At 36.7% G+C, this 19,612-nt stretch overlaps 1 protein-coding gene across 6 annotated transcripts in view; it reads right to left on the reverse strand.

Moving 5' to 3' along the window:
* LOC123950557 (sodium channel protein type 1 subunit alpha) overlaps positions 1-19,612 on the reverse strand; it is a 152,350-nt gene that overhangs the window by 21,878 nt on the left and 110,860 nt on the right. For all 6 annotated transcript variants that reach the window (XM_046018496.1, XM_046018491.1, XM_046018495.1 and 3 more), the window contains exons 18-20: positions 4,999-5,119; positions 2,776-2,930; positions 539-712 (exon numbers count right to left, since the gene is read on the reverse strand). In XM_046018496.1, coding sequence (XP_045874452.1) covers positions 539-712; positions 2,776-2,930; positions 4,999-5,119 — 450 coding nt within the window. The remainder of the gene's footprint in view (positions 1-538; positions 713-2,775; positions 2,931-4,998; positions 5,120-19,612) is intronic.

Consider the following 19,612-nt stretch of genomic DNA (forward strand, 5'->3'; position numbering starts at 1 on the left):
TTCATATCCAGAATTATAATTTCTTTGGTTTGAAAGTGGCTAGTCTTGGACAGTTTCACATACATTGGACACTATTTTGGCAAAATTTTCTATTTTTCAGTATATTGTTACCTTATATTTAAATATACTTTTTATATTACTTGCAATGTGCTATAATTTCTTCTGCATTTTTAGAGATACACTGATCCTTATGAAATACTTAAAATAGAGCAATGAAAAATAAAATATTATTATTGCAAAATGACAAAATCTCTATAGAAAGGAATTTAAGCAATACACCCTATTTCACCATTTTCCCTACAAGCTGCTGTATTGTTTTTCTCCTTCCCATCCTACTCAACCGCCATAGATCCCATCCCCTCAATGCCAAACCAGGACTAAGCTTATTTCTTATTATAACACTACCATTCAGTGAATTAGAATTGATTAAATAGCATTTCCTGCCACCATAGCATACTGTCCAGATTCTCTCTTCTAGAATTAGTATACGAGCCAGACAAACTACTGTGATAAAGACAAAGATACACAGGATACCTACATCCACAATTAAGAAGTCCAGCCAACACCAGGCATTGGTAAAATATGTTTGATAGCCATATGCCACCCATTTTAGAAGCATTTCCAGAATGAAAATGTAAGTGAAAACCTTGTCAGCATATTCCAGCATTGTCTTAATTGTCTTTCGCTGATCAATATATATGTCTTCAAATGCCTATAAAGAAAAGTTATATATTTTAGCTTTCTAAAACTATTATATCTTCTAAGTTATTTTTCTGATCATATATGTATATATATGATCATACATATATACACACACATATACACATATATATTCCCTGATTTTATTTTTTAAAAATTTCCCTGATTTTTATTATATATGTAATATTTATATATAATATATAAACATATTTCTCTCTGTATATATATATATGACATCCCATTGGGCTAGGAGGGGAGAGGAGTAGTAGGTATTGCTGTTTCTTAAATTTTTTAAACTTTTTTCCTCTCAAAGATCTTTTAATGAATCAGTGGAAAGTTATACTCTCCATTTATATTATAGCCAGAAGAAAGAGGTAAAAGCATAGTTTTTATGAATTAATTTGGACTTGTTTAGGAAACAGTTCTTGATGTCATATCCTGATGGTGTTACCCCAGCTTTTCCTTTTATGTCATCTCTTTTGCTTTCTCCTGTTGATTTTTTGCCATAAAAAAGAAATAAAAAATGGAGGTTTATATTTTTCATAAAGCAGAAGTTTTAATCAATCCTCTCATTGCTGAATTTTACTATATAGTTGGCCTCATTTTCCCCTTCTCTCCCCTTCATTTTACTGATAGTTTATATTTCTCAGCAGAGATATGGTATGATAATGATAAGATAGAAATATATTTCATTTAGATTATGATATGTATTCTACTAATACTATGTATGAACTTCTGTTTATACTTTACATCTAAGTCTCACATTCGTTTCAGGGACAAAAGACTATTTCTTGTATAAAGTAACATGCAGAGAAAGTTTATGTCATCAGAGAAATATGGGAAATATAGGCTTATGTTCTAATTATAAATGTACATTAAAGAAACTTAAGGGATTGTATTTCAATTAGATAAGCTCATTTTGTCTGTCACCTATCTGTCTTATAGCTTAAATATATTTGTGTCAGTGTTTCTCTAAAATGTTATCTATGTTATGCTTTATATATTTGTAAGTGATTTTCGTACAAATATAAATTAATTCGATGTAAAAACCATCTTCGTAAAAAGAGAAAGCAATCTTTAAATGAATCACTTAGGCATGCTGCCCAATATTTTTTGTTACCAATATTCATATTCCTTGTTTCCTGAGTAGCATAAGAATCGTAGACACAATTTAAAAGGGACAGAGAAGTGGTCCCTAAGGACTTATTGACTGCCCATAAGGAGTTAATACCATTCAGAAGGAATATTCATCAGAATTCAGAAGTTACATATTCTCCATCACAGGATTTCCATTAACTACACTGAGTTGGCATTCTTACCTTCTTTTTAAAATGTGGGTAATTGAATATTTGTATTCTCTAGTTATAATGAATAAGCTGGAGGGACAAATTTTCTTTCTTTTTTTTTTTTTAAAGATTATTTATTTATTTATTTGACAGAGAGAGATCACAAGTAGGCAGGGAGGCAGGCAGAGAGAGTGAGAGGGAAGCAGGCTTCCTGCCGAGCAGAGAGCCCGATGTGGGACTCGATCCCAGGACCCTGAGATCATGACCTGAGCCGAAGGCAGCGGCTTAAACCACTGAGCCACCCAGGCGCCCGAGGGAGGGACAAATTTTCTAGGTTACATAATAATAAGCAAAACTTAATAAATAATTTATTAGAAACTGTATGTATACATAGTAGAAATAAATACGCAAATGCATAGTTAAAACATTAAGTCTATAATCTGGAAGATAGGATGTGGAGGTAATGAAAAATGTGTTAGAGACAGAAGAGTGAGGGGGTGGATGGGTGGGTGGTAAGTGAATGAATGGATGGATGGATGGAAGGATGGATTTAGAGATGTATATATATTTAAGGATGGATTTATAGATGTGTATATATCTAAGTAGAGATAACGAAGTTTAGCAGAGTTAATAGTTGACAACATGAAAATGAAAATGGATGCCGGATGAGGGTTTTGGGGAAGAAGATGCATTGAATACTAAAACAATGTAATAGAAAGGATTAATAAGTCATCAGTATTAGATTATCGTAAACTTGATATTGTACCACTTTTGCTTAATAGTCACTTACCAGTGCACCACTACTAAGCAGAATCATGAAGACAATGAAGGTCTCAAACCAGTTATGTTCAACTATTCGGAAACACGTTCTTCTCAGGTTCCACCATTGTTTCCCCCTCCCTTCTTCCACACTGATTTGACAACATTTAAATCTTTGTACACAGCCTGCAAGTATAGTGTTCAAACAGGAGTAGATGAAGTAACTTCTGCTGCTTCAGTAATACTCTTTAGCATGTCCCTGATTCATCTCCTCACTATAATTACCATCTCCATCTTGCTAGGATAACTCTCTAAGCCTGGAGGAGTAAGACACGTTCATTAGCTGTATGAGGCTGTGGAAATTATTCAGCCTCCTTAAACAGTTCGCTAGCTAATACTACCTGCTTTTTCTGCCTTGACTCTTCTTGTCCAAAAAAGAACTCTGTAAAGTACAAACAAATGTAAGGTAGCTTTGCCCTTACATGTCATGCTACTGCTCTCTGTTGAAGTCACTCTAGAGGAGTTCAAAATGAGATTACTGATAAAGAGCGAACTTCCCTTTTAAAGAGGTTATGGAATAATGATGTAGATCTCCCCCAACAATGCTGGTTTGTTATTGTTTTGTTTTCTTGTGGTGTTTCTAGAAGAGCTCATATAATTTTCAAAATTAATTTCGTCCATTAAAATGTGATTGCTTGGCTCTGCTTTGATTTGTCATTACCTTCCTTATACTGACTGCTTTTACTCATTCAAACCATTCCGTGATTACCATTGTAAGCACCATGGAGGATACAAATAACATTTTTTTAAGGCAAAAAGAAAAAAGGTACAGCACATGGACCTTGCCACCAAGAACCTTACATTCTTGTTTTCAAAAAATATATATAAACTCAGGAAGCCCACCTCAGGGCAAAACAAAACAAAACAATCCAACCCTCCCCCGCAAAGACCCTCAAAAAACACAAAAGAAAAAAAAGAAAAAGTCAAGTACGCTGGAAGAAAAGGGAAAAGGGAAGGAAGGAAGGAAAGGACAGAGGAAAAAAGACAGTAAAATACATACAACAGTTCAAAACAGAAAGAGGAGAGCTCTCCTAAAATAATATACAAAAAGTTATCAGGTGAATTAAATGGGTATGATTACTAACAGCTGTTGAGAGGAATAATAAGAAATAATAGGCTCTCTTCCACCATGGTCAGATGAAGGTACTTTTGAGAAGGACCTTGAGTGATGTGTGGAATTTATACTGGGAAATAGAGGGGGACAATATTTATCAGACCTGTGAAGAAGAGATCACTAAATAGAGAATATGCAAATATATTCATATCTTCAAAACTCAAATTCCTGAGAAAATCAGACCATGTGAAATGCTAATCATGGGGAAAACAAAGCTCTTAAAACTATTGTCCATATTGTACCAGGCTCAAATGGGTTCTGTTCAGGTATTGGGTATGGGGCTGTGTTTATTTCCTGCTTTGTCCAATAAGCTTTGGAAAATGATGATTTTGCTAAAAAAAAAATACAGTTTATATTTGTCAGTCATTTAACTTTAGTAGTCAGAAAGGTTTTTTTTTAAGATTTTATTTATTTATTTATTTGTCAGAGAGAGAGAGAGAGAGCACAAGCAGGCAGAGTGGCAGGCAGAGGCAGAGAGAGAAGCAGGCTCCCAGCGGAGCAAGGAGCCGGAGGGGAGACTGGATTCCAGGACCCTGAGATCATGACCTGAGTCGAAGGCAGATGCTTAACTGACTGAGCCACACAGACATCCCAGAAAGTTATTTTTTTTTAAGATTTTATTTATTTATTTGACAGACAGAGATCACAAGTAGACAAAGAAGCAGGCAGAGAGAGAGAGGGGGAAGCAGGCTCCCCACTGAGCAGAGAGCCCGATGCGGGGCTTGATCCCAGGACTCTGGAATCATGACCTGAGCTGAAGGCAGAGGCTTTAACTCACTGAGCCACCCAGGCGCCCCGAAAAAGTTATTTTCAAGGCAAATTTTGTGTATGAGAATTGTGATTAATGTTTAAGATGCCACTCCTTGTGAAATCACAATTTTATTTTTAAAAATACAAATTACTAGTTTTGATTATGTTAAAAAGAGTTTTCTCCGTGTTTGTGATCTTTTATACATAATGGACAGAGTTAACCAAAAATAACCACAGATTTTAAAACTGTTAGCATATTGGAGGTCACTGACATATATCTACTAAATGTTCTATTCCATTCCAAGATTAACATAAAGGACATTTTCTTACCTTCAGTGAAACAGGCTTCAGGTTCAAGGGTTTCCTCGGGTTCCACCACAGGCTGTTCTTCTGCAGGCGCACCGATGTCTACAGTGCTGCCTTCCGAGGAGCTACTGCTTTCATTAAGTTTCTGCGCATGAGATAGACATAAAAAGGACATCCCTTTAATTTCAGTAACAAATAGTCTAGAAAAAAAAAGAATTGGTGCTATGAACTGAGAGTTTGGATTCTCCTTGAAGCGAAGAGATTTTAAGTTTGAGCAAAAGAGGGTTGAGTAAGAAAGGGAAATAAGGAAATTGTCTGTGTTCTCTCCTTTTCCATTACTCACAATTTTCGGGTGAAATCAAATTGTTACATTATGAAGTTACAAATGGTCATCCGGAACTGGTACTAAGCCAACCGCTGAATTAGAGAAGCCCCAAGAGGGAGGGGGAGGGGTAAGGAAAGTTAGTGTAATTGTTCTCATTTTGCAGATGAGGGAGCTAAGGGTCAGCCAGGTTAAGTAATTTGTCTAACATCAAATAACCAGTAAATGAGAAAGCCAATATTTGAGAGAATTACTCCTGAGCCCAAAGTCCATGCTCTGTCTTCTGGGCAATCACACTGTTTCTAAAACTATATACTGACTCTCTTACCATTTTTCCATCAATTTAAAACTGAAAATAATCCATTGGAAAAAATGGCAAGTTTAGTCTAACAGGTGAAGAGAATCTAGAATTCGATCTTAAGTGAAAAACAAAAAGCAAAGACACCTGTTCAGACCACAAATTAATTATGGAATTTTGTATAATATAAATATTCAGTATCTTCATGGAAATTGTTCCATCAGCTGTAATAAGCTAGCTCTTTGGTAGCTGTAGACATGAGTTCTATTTAATTTTTGTTTACAGTAATTCTGCCAAACTAATTACATATTTGTTATAAAGCAAATGCCACAATAGTAACTTCTGTGCAAGCAATAGTAAAACCCTTTTTTATATAGTTTTACTTCAAATCACAGGGAAATTTCGGTTGTTTCGTTTCAAGTTTTTATTGAAGTGTTAGTTAACACTAAATTGTAATATTGTTATTAAAGTGTAAAGTGTAATATTGGTTTCAGGAGTGTAAGTCAGTGATTCATCACTTATGTACAGCACCCAGCTCACAGGGAAATTTTTAAAGTAATACTTGGGAAGTCTTTTTTTTTTTTAAGATTTTATTCATTTATTTGACAGACAGAGATCACAAGTAGGCAGAGAGGCAGGCAGAGAGGGAGGAGGAAGCAGGCTCCCTGCTGAACAGAGAGCCCGATGCAGGGCTCGATCCCAGAACCCTGAGATCATGACCCGAGCTGAAGGCAGAGGCCTAACCCACTGAGCCACCCAGGCACCCAATACTTGGGAAGTCTTTAAAAATGTTCGACAAATCCACCTTCTGCTTGTCACAGTTCTTCACATATGGTATCAAATATCAGCCTCCATATCAAACTTAGTATCCATTCCTAAACACCGTTATTAGTCACCTAGATTTCAGATTTCCAATCAGCCACTGTGAGTATTAAGATAAGCCTTTGCCTTCAGCTCAGGTCATGATCCCAGGGTCCTGGGATGGACCCCCACCTCAGGCTCCTTGCCCAGCAGGAAGCCTGCTTCTCCCTCTCCTACTCCCCCTGTTTGTGTTTCCACTCTCGCGCTCTCTGTCAAATAAATAAATAAAATCTTTTAAAAAAAGGTAAAAAAATGTGAACCTAAAATACTATGCAATTAATTTTATCAAATGCCTCCTGATCGCCTCCATAAATATCCTCCTCTGATGTGTCTTGTGTGGATAATGATAAAATAAATTGCTACATTTTTTATATTCATAGAATTACTCCAGGTCTAACTAGTTCAAATTTTCTACAGATGAGAGTGCTATTGCCAATATATCAAACTTTATTCTTAGGAATATTCTTGAACATCAGCTATTCTTCTGTACAACCCAACTTTGTAATATGTTGCCAGTTACTAGGTATGGACAAGTGATCACACACACACCTACAAATTAATTTCCAAATACTTCTCAAGCAATGCAAGTATATTCTACAGTCTGCCTGAACTACTGTAAGGAAGTAAAGGTGTGCCTAATGTTACTCAGACTCAACATGCTCTCAGTCATGACTTTTTTTTTCCCTATCCTAACCTACTCCTTTAACCAAGTTTTCTTTTTTTTTTTTTAAACATTTTGGTGGCTTTTTTTTTTTAAGATTTTGTTTATTTATTTGACAGAGAGAGAGATCACAAGTAGGCAGAGAGGCAGGCAGAGACAGAGAGGGAAGCAGGCTTCCCACTGAGCAGAGAGCCCGATGTGGGACTCAATTCCAGGACCCTGAGACCATGACCTAAGCCAAAGGCAGAGGCCTAACCCACTGAGCCACCCAGGCATCCTTCCTTTAACTAAGTTTGATGCTGGTTGTTTGCAATATCATTCTTTGAGCAAACAGACTCAAACTCTCCTCTGTCCTTACTGTTTTCTAATATTGACAGTAATCTAAAGTCAAATTTGTTAAATTCTACCTTTGAAATAACCCGTCTCTCAGTCTTATCTTCCAAATTCCTATTTGATGAATGAATACCTCTGTTTCATATATTATTGCCTAATGAAGGGTTTTAGTTTTGTTTTGTTTTGTTTTGTTTTTGTCTGCACTTAGCACTCCAACTAAATTTCCCAAATCTATCCTTCCCAGAAGTTGTGTTTTAACCAAGGTGAACTTCTTAATGCTCTCAGGCTGTTGTTCACAGTGGTTATTTTTGCCCATCATTGTGGAAGAATAATAATCACTCTCCTCTAATCCCCCTTCCCCACTTTATCTGCCCCACCCTTTGGGCACATACTGCTTTTTATCTAACCTACCTCTATTCTAATTGACTTACTGCAGGAACAGCGGTTGGCACTTTCTCTGTAAGACACAATAACCCCCCCCCCCAAAAAAAGACACAATGACCCATGCTTTTGGTGTGCTCAAACCACTCAAATGATCAGCTACATTCTATCACACCTGTGCATTTCTGCTTTCACCAAGTGAGTTGTTTGCTTATCAAGAATATGTCATGTTTGGGGCACCTGGGTGACTCAGTGGGTTAAGCCTCTGCCTTCAGCTCAGGTCATGATCCCAGAGTCCTGGAATCGAGCCCCGCATCTGGCTCTCTGCTCAGCAGGGAGTCTGCTTCCCCCCTCCCCACCCCTTCTGCCTGCCTCTCTGCCTACTTGTGATTTCTGTCAAATAAATAAATAAAATCTTTAAAAAAAAAGAAGTCATGTTTTCAAATCAGTGTACCACTTTAAATTAATGTAATTATATAATTCACTTTTACATAAGTTGATAAAATGAATGAAAAGATGGTTTTGTTATATCCATAAAAACTAAATTGAAATCATTGTATAAATTTAATGAAGGCAAATTCCCCACACATATACACACACATGAAAAAAAATCTGTCATAAAATGGGTCATGAATAATTGCTAAAAAAGAGGGGGGGGGAGGAGGACTGGGTATATGCATTTCTGGAAGGATGCCTAATTCAGTTTGCTTTATAAGGTTCTTAAGATTTCTGACCTCTTTGGAGAAAACCTAAACTGGAAATTGTAGTTGATGAGTTACAGGTGTGGCTCATGCCAAAGTGATGGTGCAGAACTGCCAACAAGGAACGCATGCTAGGACAAGAGGCCTCAAATCACATTTTTATGTAAGTATCTATCATTTTTCAAAATGAAGCAGTTTAATGTCTGGCATCTAGAAGGAATTTGTATACCTTCTGGGAGTGGGACATGATTACAAATTAGATTCAAAAATACTATTCCTCTTTGGCTTACATAACTTCCTAAATCAACATTTTGCCGAGAAAGCCTGGTAAGCCATCTCATGGCAGGATAGACCCCGATTCTCATGCGAGTCGGGGAAACTTGCCCCTACATTCAAGCCATAATAATAGCAGATAAAGTGACAAGGGAAGGTTAGCAAGATCCAACTACAGATGGGTGGGTGCAGGCCAGTGAATCTACTCTAGTAAATGACCCTAACCGTGCCACAAGAATAGATGTTTTGTCCTGCTTCTGCCTTAGCAGAGAGGGCGAGCGCTCCCGCCCCATAAGCAGAACTTAGAAGCTAGCCTTCTGGAGCAGGTGCCATGTGACAGACTGTCTGGTCAAATCCCCTTATTTTACAGAGTTGATGCTGCTGTGCTTTTACTCAGAGATCCCAACTGACTTTTATGTGTGACTTTGACTTCTGTCACAGTGTGCCTATCTATAGATGAAGGGCAGTTCGTGTCCTGTCTGTACTGTGGTTTCTCCAATGAAGCACAGTATTGAACTGGGGTAGTCATCTAGTTGTGTTTTTGTTTTTTGTTTGTTTTTAAAGATTTTATTTGAGAGATAATAAGCATGAGAGAGAGAGCACAAAAGCAGGGGGATGGGGCAGAGGGAGAAGCAGACTCCCTGCTGAGCAGGGAGCCCCGTGGAGAACCCAATTCCTGAGCCGAAAGCAGACGCTTAACCAATTGAGCAACCCAGACACCCTTGTCTAGCTTTTTTATATCTAAATCCAGTTTTGCGTTTGTTATTCAGAAATGATTCAAAGGAACACAAAAGGGGGCAGGGGAGAGAGGAGGGGAGAGGACCTTGTTTCTTTACTTCAATTCTCTGCTCTGCTACAGGACACCTGGCCTGAGAAGACAGTACAAGCCCCAGAGACTATTTTATATGTTGCCTTTCCATCCTCCTGGGCAACTGTTCTCGGAAAGGTAAAATCAGAATCATCATGTAAATATAATGTATAGAAAAACCTAGCCAACATATTTGAATTTTAATATTTTAGCTTTCTTAATATTTAAGTATTATCTAAAGCAAAAACCTTAAATTTTGCTCATTCCTGCTTAAAAAAACAAAACAAAACAAAACAAAACATACCCTAACCAGAAAGAAATGTCAGTGCTTTTTCCAGACATTTACACATGAGTAAATACATGAGTATTAGTGTAAGAGAGAAAAGAAAAACAACTAAAATAAAACAGATGCAGAAATGACTGAGCTGAAGTGTGCCTAGGCCATCCATGGGAGGTAAGAAGGGTTTGGATTAATGAGCTAAATAAAGAACGTTAATAAGTTTAAAATTAATGAACTAAATAATAAATGTATTAGAAATCGATTAAAATACAAAAAAAGTTAATAAATAAGGGCACCAAGACCTTTCTAATAAAAACAAGAGAGGACGCAAGCATTTAATTCTTACAAGTTGTATGTGAAAACACTGCATGCTTAGTCATTGCTGTACTTTAAAATTTAAAGAAACTGTTTTTACAGATGAATTGTACTGTTAAATTCTCGATCAAGAATCATGTAAATGTTTAATATTCATCTTGCAATGAAAGGTGAGTATCTGTCATTATTACAGAAGAGAGATTTCCAACCTATGTTCTGTGGAGACTAGACTTCAACCCTGGGAGAAAGATGAAGGCCGACTAGGCAAGTTCTTGTTGTAATGTAATGTAATGTAATGTTCTACAACTCATAGTCTTTTAGGATTTGAAATGGTACAAGAGAGATGTGATATTGAAAATGGTAAGAAAAAAAGAAAAAGAGAAGAAAATGGTAAGGAGGCAGGGCATGGGTGGTTCAGTCCTTAGGTATCTGCCTTCGGTTCAGGTCATGATCCCAGGGTCATGGGATCGAGCCCTGCATCGGGCTCCCTGCTCAGTGGGAAGACTGCTTCTCCCTCTCCTACTCCCCCTGCTTATGTTCCTTCTCTTGCTCTTGCTCTGTCAAATAAATAAATAAAATCTTTAGGAAGAAAAAAAAGAAAATGATAAGAAACCCATGCAGGGACAAACCGGACTCAGGAAGAGATAAGGCAATAAAATCTCAGGGTGGGTATGGCTGGGGGGTGTGCACCGATGAGTCATAGGTGCTGGGTCTATGTCTAGAAAAATCCTTGATGATCTCTGGCCAAGGATGGGAGAAGCAAAAGTAATACCTACTCCCACCTTGGATACAGAGAAGCCACTCACATATAACCAGGCTTTTAACTTAATTTCCCTACTAGCTCTATGTCCAATATTCATTTACTCACTAAACATTTATTAGGAGATATTATATTCTGAGATTTGTGTTAAGTCTCTGTCTCACAGAAACCCTTCATCAGCATAATGCATTATTTATCTGGGCTTTTTTCTTTTCCTTTGCTGCTTTTTTTCCTTTTTTAGTTGGCCAAAGTGGAATGTACAAAGTACTTTATGGTTACTTTAACATAATTTATTAAAATTAAGGTTAATCATTTTAAGGTTCATCTCAATTATGTTTTTCTTCTGTCAATTGTCCCCATCTTTTGCCTATTTTTCTGGTGGAGTGTTTGTGTTCTTATCACATTTGAATTGCACTTTAGAAACAGAAAGTCATTTGAGTTTCCTTAACGTGTAATATTTGCCAAATAAATTAGTTCTCTCCTGCTGGGTATCAAATTGCCACAAACTTAGCAGCTTAAAACAAAACCAGTTTATTATCTCACCGTTTCTGTAGGTCAGAAATCTGGCACTACATAGATTCTGTACTCAGGGTCTCACTGGGATACAGCTAAGGTGCTGGCTGGGACCGCAGTTCTATCTGAGGCTTAGATCCACCAACCTGATGGTTGAGTTCATTTTCTTGCAGTTGTAAAACTGAAGACACTACTGTCCTGCTAGCTCATGGCCTTGAACCATTAGAGACCACCACAGTCGCTTGCCCCATAGGCCCTCGTATGCAGTCTTTCTTCTGAGCTGCCTGAGCATCTCTCTCTCTCTCTGTTACTCTTATGTGACCACTGGGAGAAAACTACTCTGAAATTTTTCCTCTGATTAGGTCAGGCTCACCCAGGATAATCTCCCTTTGGCCATAGACATAACATAATCACAGGATGACATCTCATCATTGCCACAGGCTTCAATTGTGCTCAGGGGTGGGGATTACACAAGAGCGATATCTTTGGTGTCATTTTAGGATCTTGCCAACCATACCAAAGTCTGTGTATTTTATTGGTTTTCTTTTCTAAGAATCACCTGCTATCCTAGTATCAACTGCTACATTGAAAATTCATCAATTTCTCTACTTATATTTCCTTCATTTTTTTTAAATTTCCAATTTCTCAAACTAAGTTTTTTTTGTCATGTTCTTTCATTCTTTTTTTTTTTTAAGGTTTAATTTATTTATTTGAGAGAAAGAGAGAGAGAGAGAGAGACAGCGTGCAATCAGCAGGGTGAGGGGTAGGGGGGAAGCAGATTCCCCTCTGAGGGCAGAGCCCCATGTTTGGTTCATACTAGGGGCTGGACTTGGGGTTCCATTGTAGGACCCTGAGAATATGACCTCAGTCAGAAGCTTAACTGACTGAGCCACCCAGGCACCCCTCATTCCTTCTTGATCATTCTTGTCAATATTAAGACATTCAATGTCTGGTGCTATTTCACAGATTCTGACAGAAAATGTTCTTATTTTCCAAATAACTACTTACATATTTTATTTGCTCCTTAACCCAATATTTGTTTAAGAAGGAGTTTCTTAATTTTCAAATGGTTAGAACTTTTTCTTTCATTTTACTATTGACTTCTAGCTTACTTGTATTGTGATTAGATAATAACCCTATATGATATCTTCTATTATGAATTTGTTGAAGTTTATTTTATTATCCAGTACATTGTTAATTTATATAAATATGTACACAGGCCCTTGAAAATAATAGTTTTCTGCATGTATAAATTTTAAGATAATATGTATATATTCATGACATTCACTTTTATTATTTACATATTCAAATTATCAGTGTCCCTACTTGATTTTTCTTTATTTTGTTTATCAGAGCTATGAGAATGGTATTAAAACATTCACAACCATTTTTATGTATGTTTATCAATATATTCTTATATTTTTCATTGTTGAAATCAAAGATGATGTTTCTGCATTCTTTATTTCATTGGAATAATAACACAATTACTCAAAAAGGAAAAACAAAGACTTTTAGATATGTGGCAAGAACCTATCTCTAATAAAATACTAAAAAAATTAGATAACAGAGAAACTAGAATATTCTTAAACAAGTAATTTAATTGATTTAAAAACTAATAAGGTGGGACACCTAGGTGGCTCAGTTGATTAAGTGTCTGCCTTCCATTCAGGTAATGATCCCAGGGTCCTTGGATCTAGCCCCATGTCTGCTTCTATCTCTCCCCTCCCTCTCCCTCTCCCCAACCTCTCCCCTGCCCCTTCCTTCTCCCCCGGCTCATATGCTCTTTCTTTCACTCACTCTGTCTCTCAAATAAATAAATAAAATCTTTTTAAAAAAAACCAATAAGGCCAATTAATTCTTGCTTTTTTGTTTTTAAATTCAAGTTTAATTTTACTTTGAAATTCGCCACCCAAATAATTTATCATTGGTTCTCACAGTTAGTTTTTGAGAGCAATAGACTATTTTAAAATTGATTTTCATATTTAAGTCATTAATCAAATTAATTTCCAGTGAGTTAGTTCATTTGAAACTATATGTTCACACATGACTCTCAAGCTAAATCCTACACTGACCTATACTATTCATGTATTTTTTGCAGGATGACTTAATAAGTGAGCTGAGATATGACCATATCATATCTAAAGCATTCACTTTGTCTTGTACAGCAGGGCATTCAATAACCACTTAATAACTACAACACTGGTGGTAAGAGTATTTTTCCTCCTCAGTGGATTTATGTAACATTTCTTGCTTTTAAAAAATGTTCTTTACTATAGCAAATGACTTTGACCTTGAGGGTGAAGCAAAACTAAGTACAGCAAATAAAATACTCCACAATATTTTTTAAGAGTAAATGATTAAATGGTTTTTTCTTATTCTCTGACTTGATGTCAAGATGTTTATGCTTTTATTTTAGACTTCATTTTGTAGAGGAAGCTTAATTATAGGGTTTAATAGTTCAAGTTATAATAACTTTATGATAACTTTATTAAAATGTAAATCTGGAATTTAAGGGTCAAAACGATACAGAATATGTGTATGTATGTACACACGCATATGTATCTTTTTATTTTTGAAAAATACTTATTTTTTTAAAATATTATTATTTATTTATTTATTTATTTATTTATTTATTTATTTGACAGAGATCACAAGTAGGCAGAGAGGCAGACAGAGAGAAAGAGAGAGAAGGGAAGCAGGCTCCCAACGGAGCAGAGAGCCCGATGCAGGGCTCCATCCCAGGACCCTGGGACCATGACCTGAGCTGAGGGCAGAGGCTTTAACCCACTGAGCCACCCAGGTGCCCGAAAAATACTTATTTTTAAAGATATATTTATTTGAGAGAGAGAGAGAGCATGGGGGGTAGGTAGAAGGAGAGGGAGAGAGAGAATCTTAAGCAGACTCTGAGCCCAATGCAGGGGTTTCATTTCACGGCCCTGAAATCATGACCTGAGTCAAATCAAGAGTTAGATGTTTATCCGACTAAGCCATCCAGGCACCAATACAGTTATTTTTAATGCTAGGCATGTATTATTTTAAAGGTGGGCATTTTATGTTGTTATATATATTTTAAATCATATATAAATGAGATGCTCTATATCAAAAATATTAGTATTAATATTTTATTGTGTACATTATGTATGAGTAAATATTTCTGGTGTACACCAGCATATTAAAAATTTAAATGACCCCTATTAAAGACTCGCAACAAAGCAACAATATAATATCAAAGAAAAATACACTGTACTGAGATTTAGCATTTTCACAGACTGGCTAGAAAAGTTAAATATTAACTCATTAATTCCCACAACATCCCTAAAACCCAGATCATTTCTTCATCAAGCTGTGGGTTGGAAGGGAAGTCTCCAGTGCATTATTCATATTTACTAAATATTAACTTGTTCTTATTAATTGTGAAATCTAGTGTTAGTCAAACACTTCACCAAGGTAGAAGGGAAAGTGAAGGAATACACCCTGAATTCTGCTTTAAAGTATGTCAGACATGAATTTTGTATTTATCATTAAATATAAAAGAAATAGAACCTCTCATCATGTATTGGACCAACAGAAAATTATCATAATGCAAATAAGTTAGAAACAAAAAAAAAAGTCTGCAAAATTGCATTTAAAATTCCCAAGCTAGGAATCAAAGTTGTAAATCCAATGAGTACTTTCCACTGTTTTTAATTCATTTTGCCAAAATGGGGATAGAGTCTTAGTGTTCTTTTGACATTAATTGTTCATCATAAATGATAACATTTTACAAATATTTAATAAGTATCTACTGACTGGAGGAACTATGTAACTATAATGAAAGGGTTAAAAGTTCTGTTTTGAGTCATACAAGATTGGGTTTGAATCACAATTAGTGGTTTTATGAACTTTTAGCAATTATCTTCACCTCCTTAAGCTTTAGTTTCTAATTTGTAAAATCATCCTTATGTCACACGATTGTTATAAGGATCAAACAAGATAGCATGTGCAAAATGCCACGTGCTTACCTGATAAATGGTAATAAGTTTCATAACAGTATTATATATAGCTTGTAATATGTGTAATTGTTAGTATTTAACCTTATCAACTACCAAAAGTATCAGTCCATGCACAACAACAGGATTAGGACTTGAAAAAGGAAATAGTGAATATAATAGACCTAGTACCTGCCCTCAAAGCATTCACAGTCAGATGGAAGATACAGATGAGTGAACAGTTGTCATGCACTGTCATTGAGTTAGCACAGGGTATCTTGAGAGCAGCACCTAACTCAGTCTAAGAAGGGAAGTTAGAAGAAAGTAACATTTGGCAAGAGAAGGATGAGTTGGTGGGGTATGGGCAGGGGAAGAGGATAGCATAAGAATATTCTACATGGAGAGAACAGGTGTAAGGATCAGAACCTGACAAAGCATGGGGAGTTTTAGGAAACAAAACTTGTACTTGGATGGGGAGAGATGGCGAATACTATGCGAGGCTGGAAAGGTTGATGATGGTCAATTTTTGCAAGGACTCGCAGGCCATGTTAAGTAATATAGACTGTAAGCATGGGGCAACTCCTGAAAGATTAGAAAGAGGGGTGAGCTACAACCAGATTTGCCTTTTAGAAAGACCACTTACTATGTAGGGAGTAGAGCAGTGAGAGGGAACATTTGTGAAGGTTGCAGCAGTTAAATCCAAGAGATAATGGAGGTGTGCCATTGTGTGGAGCTGGTGGAGATGCAGAGGAGACAAAGATGCATCAAGTTGGCAGCACCTGGCAATCAATCAGAGGTAAGGAAGAAGGAGTTTGGGTGACCACTGGTTAGATGGTGGCACTTCTCATCTAGCATCATTACCATCTCATAAAGATCATGGCCCTGACAAACTATAGCTCAGAATAAGGAAACAGTCAAGAGCTGGAAGGGACACACCCAACCAATGTCCAGATGGGACTCCACCATGTGCTCCATGAACATCTGTCAGGCAATTATATGAAAATTCTGAGTGTTTTCTTTTCTTTTCCTTCTTCTCTCCTCCCTGCCCCCTCCCCAGAGAGAAGCTGTATCTAAAAGCATACTGCTTACCTAACGTGACTTAGGAATAGTCTTGCTCAATTTATTCATCTGCATGCTTTCAGAAGGTAGGACTGGTAACATGAAACATGCCACTGTCTTACATGATGCCAATTAACACTGACCCAGCACCTCGTTTGTGCCAGGTACTGTGGAAGTTCCTTGAAGTACAAAGATATGTATCACCACAGTTCTTATTGTCGAGTTGCTCACAAGATTAGCAAGTAGGATAGACAGATAGATACACAACAGAGAAATAGAGTGCAATGCATACCTTTCATTGTATGCAGCCATTAATTCTAGTTGGGGAAAATCCAGAAGGCTTTCCAGAATTAAGAGTTGTTTGCTATAGTGAGCATCAGAGCAACAATACATTTTTGTGGAGTGAATACACGGACAAAGTCTTGAATATTGATTCAAAGGTCATTTTGTTTTTGTTAGATTTTGCAGAGAATGGCAAGGAGAAGAAAGTAATTTCAAACAAGAAATGTTGGAGTCCAAGGACAGAAACTTCACGGAGCAGTGTGACTACAACTGAGCTGAGTCATGGAGAATTAGACTGATGAAATGAGTCTGATCAAGGCTGTCCAATTGCTCATGATATATTTAAGACTGCCTTTTTTCCTCCCATGGAAATGTGTTTCAGAGGGTAATTCTAGTGATACAGATGAAATAATAGAACAGGAAGTGGGAGGTCAAGATTGGGGATGGATTTAGGAGATAAAACCCACAGGATTTGGCAGTAAATTTGACAAGGGCCTTCCTATTAGAGAAGTTGAGAATGAATCCAAGCTTCTCATAAGCTACTTGTGAACTTGTATGGTTGGGAGGAAAGTAGCCTGGATTTTTGGAAGCTGGAGAATGACAGCGCTTAAAGAATTAGGAAATATTGCAGACAATCAAGTGAGATAGGGTCACTGAACTTGGCAAATAAGAGAACATCAATATTTGAAAAAGAGAAAGGTAGGAGAAGAAACCAGAAAGGAGATATTTGAAGGTGACTGAGCAGTGGAAAATGGGAAGACAGTGAGTCTAATCTAATCTATCTTTTAGAGATTGGCAATGAATTCAAGGACAGAAACTCAAGGAAGAGATGAGATCAAAGGAACATTTAAAATATACATGATTTTATTTTATTTTAGGATGGGAGTCTTCTCCTTTTATGTGAGTTTGTGGGAAGGGCTTCTGAAGGAGAAAGTGTAACACAGGGTGGAGGCAATAATTGCTGCATCGGAGACCATGAGGATTTGTGAAGAGACCGTACAGAAAGAACAGTTCGGGGCATACACATCTATCTCCCAGAGGCTTTTAATATCCCTAGATACATTGTGCGAAGTTTTCAGTGGGAAAAATTATGTTATCATGGTGTTCATGAGTTGGGAATATTTGTAAAAATCTACATACATATCCATTTTGACTCTAGATTAACTAGAAACTCCCTATTCTTATTTCTTTATTTAATAGGTATTTACTGAGCACGTACTCTATGCTAGGTTCCATGATGAAGGCGGGCTATACTTTGGTAAATGAAATGGACTAATCCCTCTCAGCTACATTTAAAAACTGAGCATTGTTCACATAAGGCATTCTCCGTAGACCTTTCTGTGCTAGTATACATTTAGTCTACTGAGCAGTATATGATTTGGTTGGGAATTGTGATATGTTCTTTATCCCAAATACAGTAAAGGTAAAAGTATTAAATAAAAGAATATTCATAAAGCAGCAAATAAATATTATTTTCACATAGATGTTATAATTGAGAGGGAAAATGGGAGTCTAGAAGTAAATCTTCACTTATAAACATTTTGTACTCACTGTGGCCTTAAAATGAGTGAGACCTGGTTAGTGTTTCACCTGTTCCCAAAGACTTCATAAGCTAACGAGGCAACTACAGAAGTGCTTCCAAATGATTTGGAAGATTCTTCCAGGTAGCATTAAATTCAGAAGTGTGTCTTCCTAAAACACAGTTTGGAGCAATCGTAGTTCAAGAGGATGAATGCTCTATAATTAGAAGTAGACCTCCATAGGTCAGTGTGGGATGCAGAAGCAGATTGGTCTAACCTTCAGGCCAGCGCTGAAGGAAGAGGACCCTCCAGGACCGAGGGAGAGGACTCAGACACTCGTGGCTATGCCATTAACTTATGCCCAGTGGAAAGGTATTGATAGTTAAGACCAGCTCTATCATGGATACCTATTCTTAGTACTTCAATAAACAATATCATTAATTTTAAAGTAAAACCAAAGAAAACATTTTTTCAGACACTGTTAAGGAGATTTAGTGTAATAATCAAGAACATAGACTGTGTTGTCAACTGCCTGGATTCTTCTAGTCCAGGATCAGTCCTTACTATTTGTGCAAGTGGCAAGCTACTTAAATGCTGCATTAAATGACCTTATCCAAAAGATTGGAATAATCTCTCTGCTGGTATGAAGATTGAGTAAGAAAATGCATCTAAAACCCTACGAACAGTGTTTTCCTATGGTAAACACTCAACAAATGATATGTTATTAGCATGACCTGAATTACAAAGATCCAAATAACATTTTTACTCACTCTAGGGCTCACTCATTGCAAAAATAAGTATGCTTTTCCCCTAACTAGTTTAGTAATATATTATTTTATTCCAAACAGGTGTAAGTTTAATCACTCAATTTATTAAAAATATTGGTGCAGACAGAATTATAGCAGCAATTGTGCTGTTATCACCTTATGTTTTCGAGCACTTTGAACTTCCAAATAGCTTTTGAGTCCTTGTAATGTTCCTACAAGCGCCAGAGGACAGTTTACCTCCTTTTACAAATTAGGAAATGGAATCATATAGAGTTAGTGACTTGTCCGCTAGAGTTAAGGCCACCAGACTTTTAGGCTAGTTCTCCAAAGAAATCAACCAAAACTCAAAAAGTTATTGAGCACATATTTGTGCCCAACACTGCAGTTGTCCTCAGAAGACTAAAATTATATAAAATACAATCTATAACCAAAGAAACTTATTTTCTAATTGGGGAGATATGATTTTATATTGCTAGTTTTTCCCAGTTTTTAAAGCTCTTCAAAATCTGTCTAAGCCACCATTCCTTATTATTAAT

The sequence above is a fragment of the Meles meles genome, chromosome 9, assembly GCF_922984935.1.
Source record: "Meles meles chromosome 9, mMelMel3.1 paternal haplotype, whole genome shotgun sequence".
NCBI classification, from domain to species: Eukaryota; Metazoa; Chordata; class Mammalia; order Carnivora; family Mustelidae; genus Meles; species Meles meles.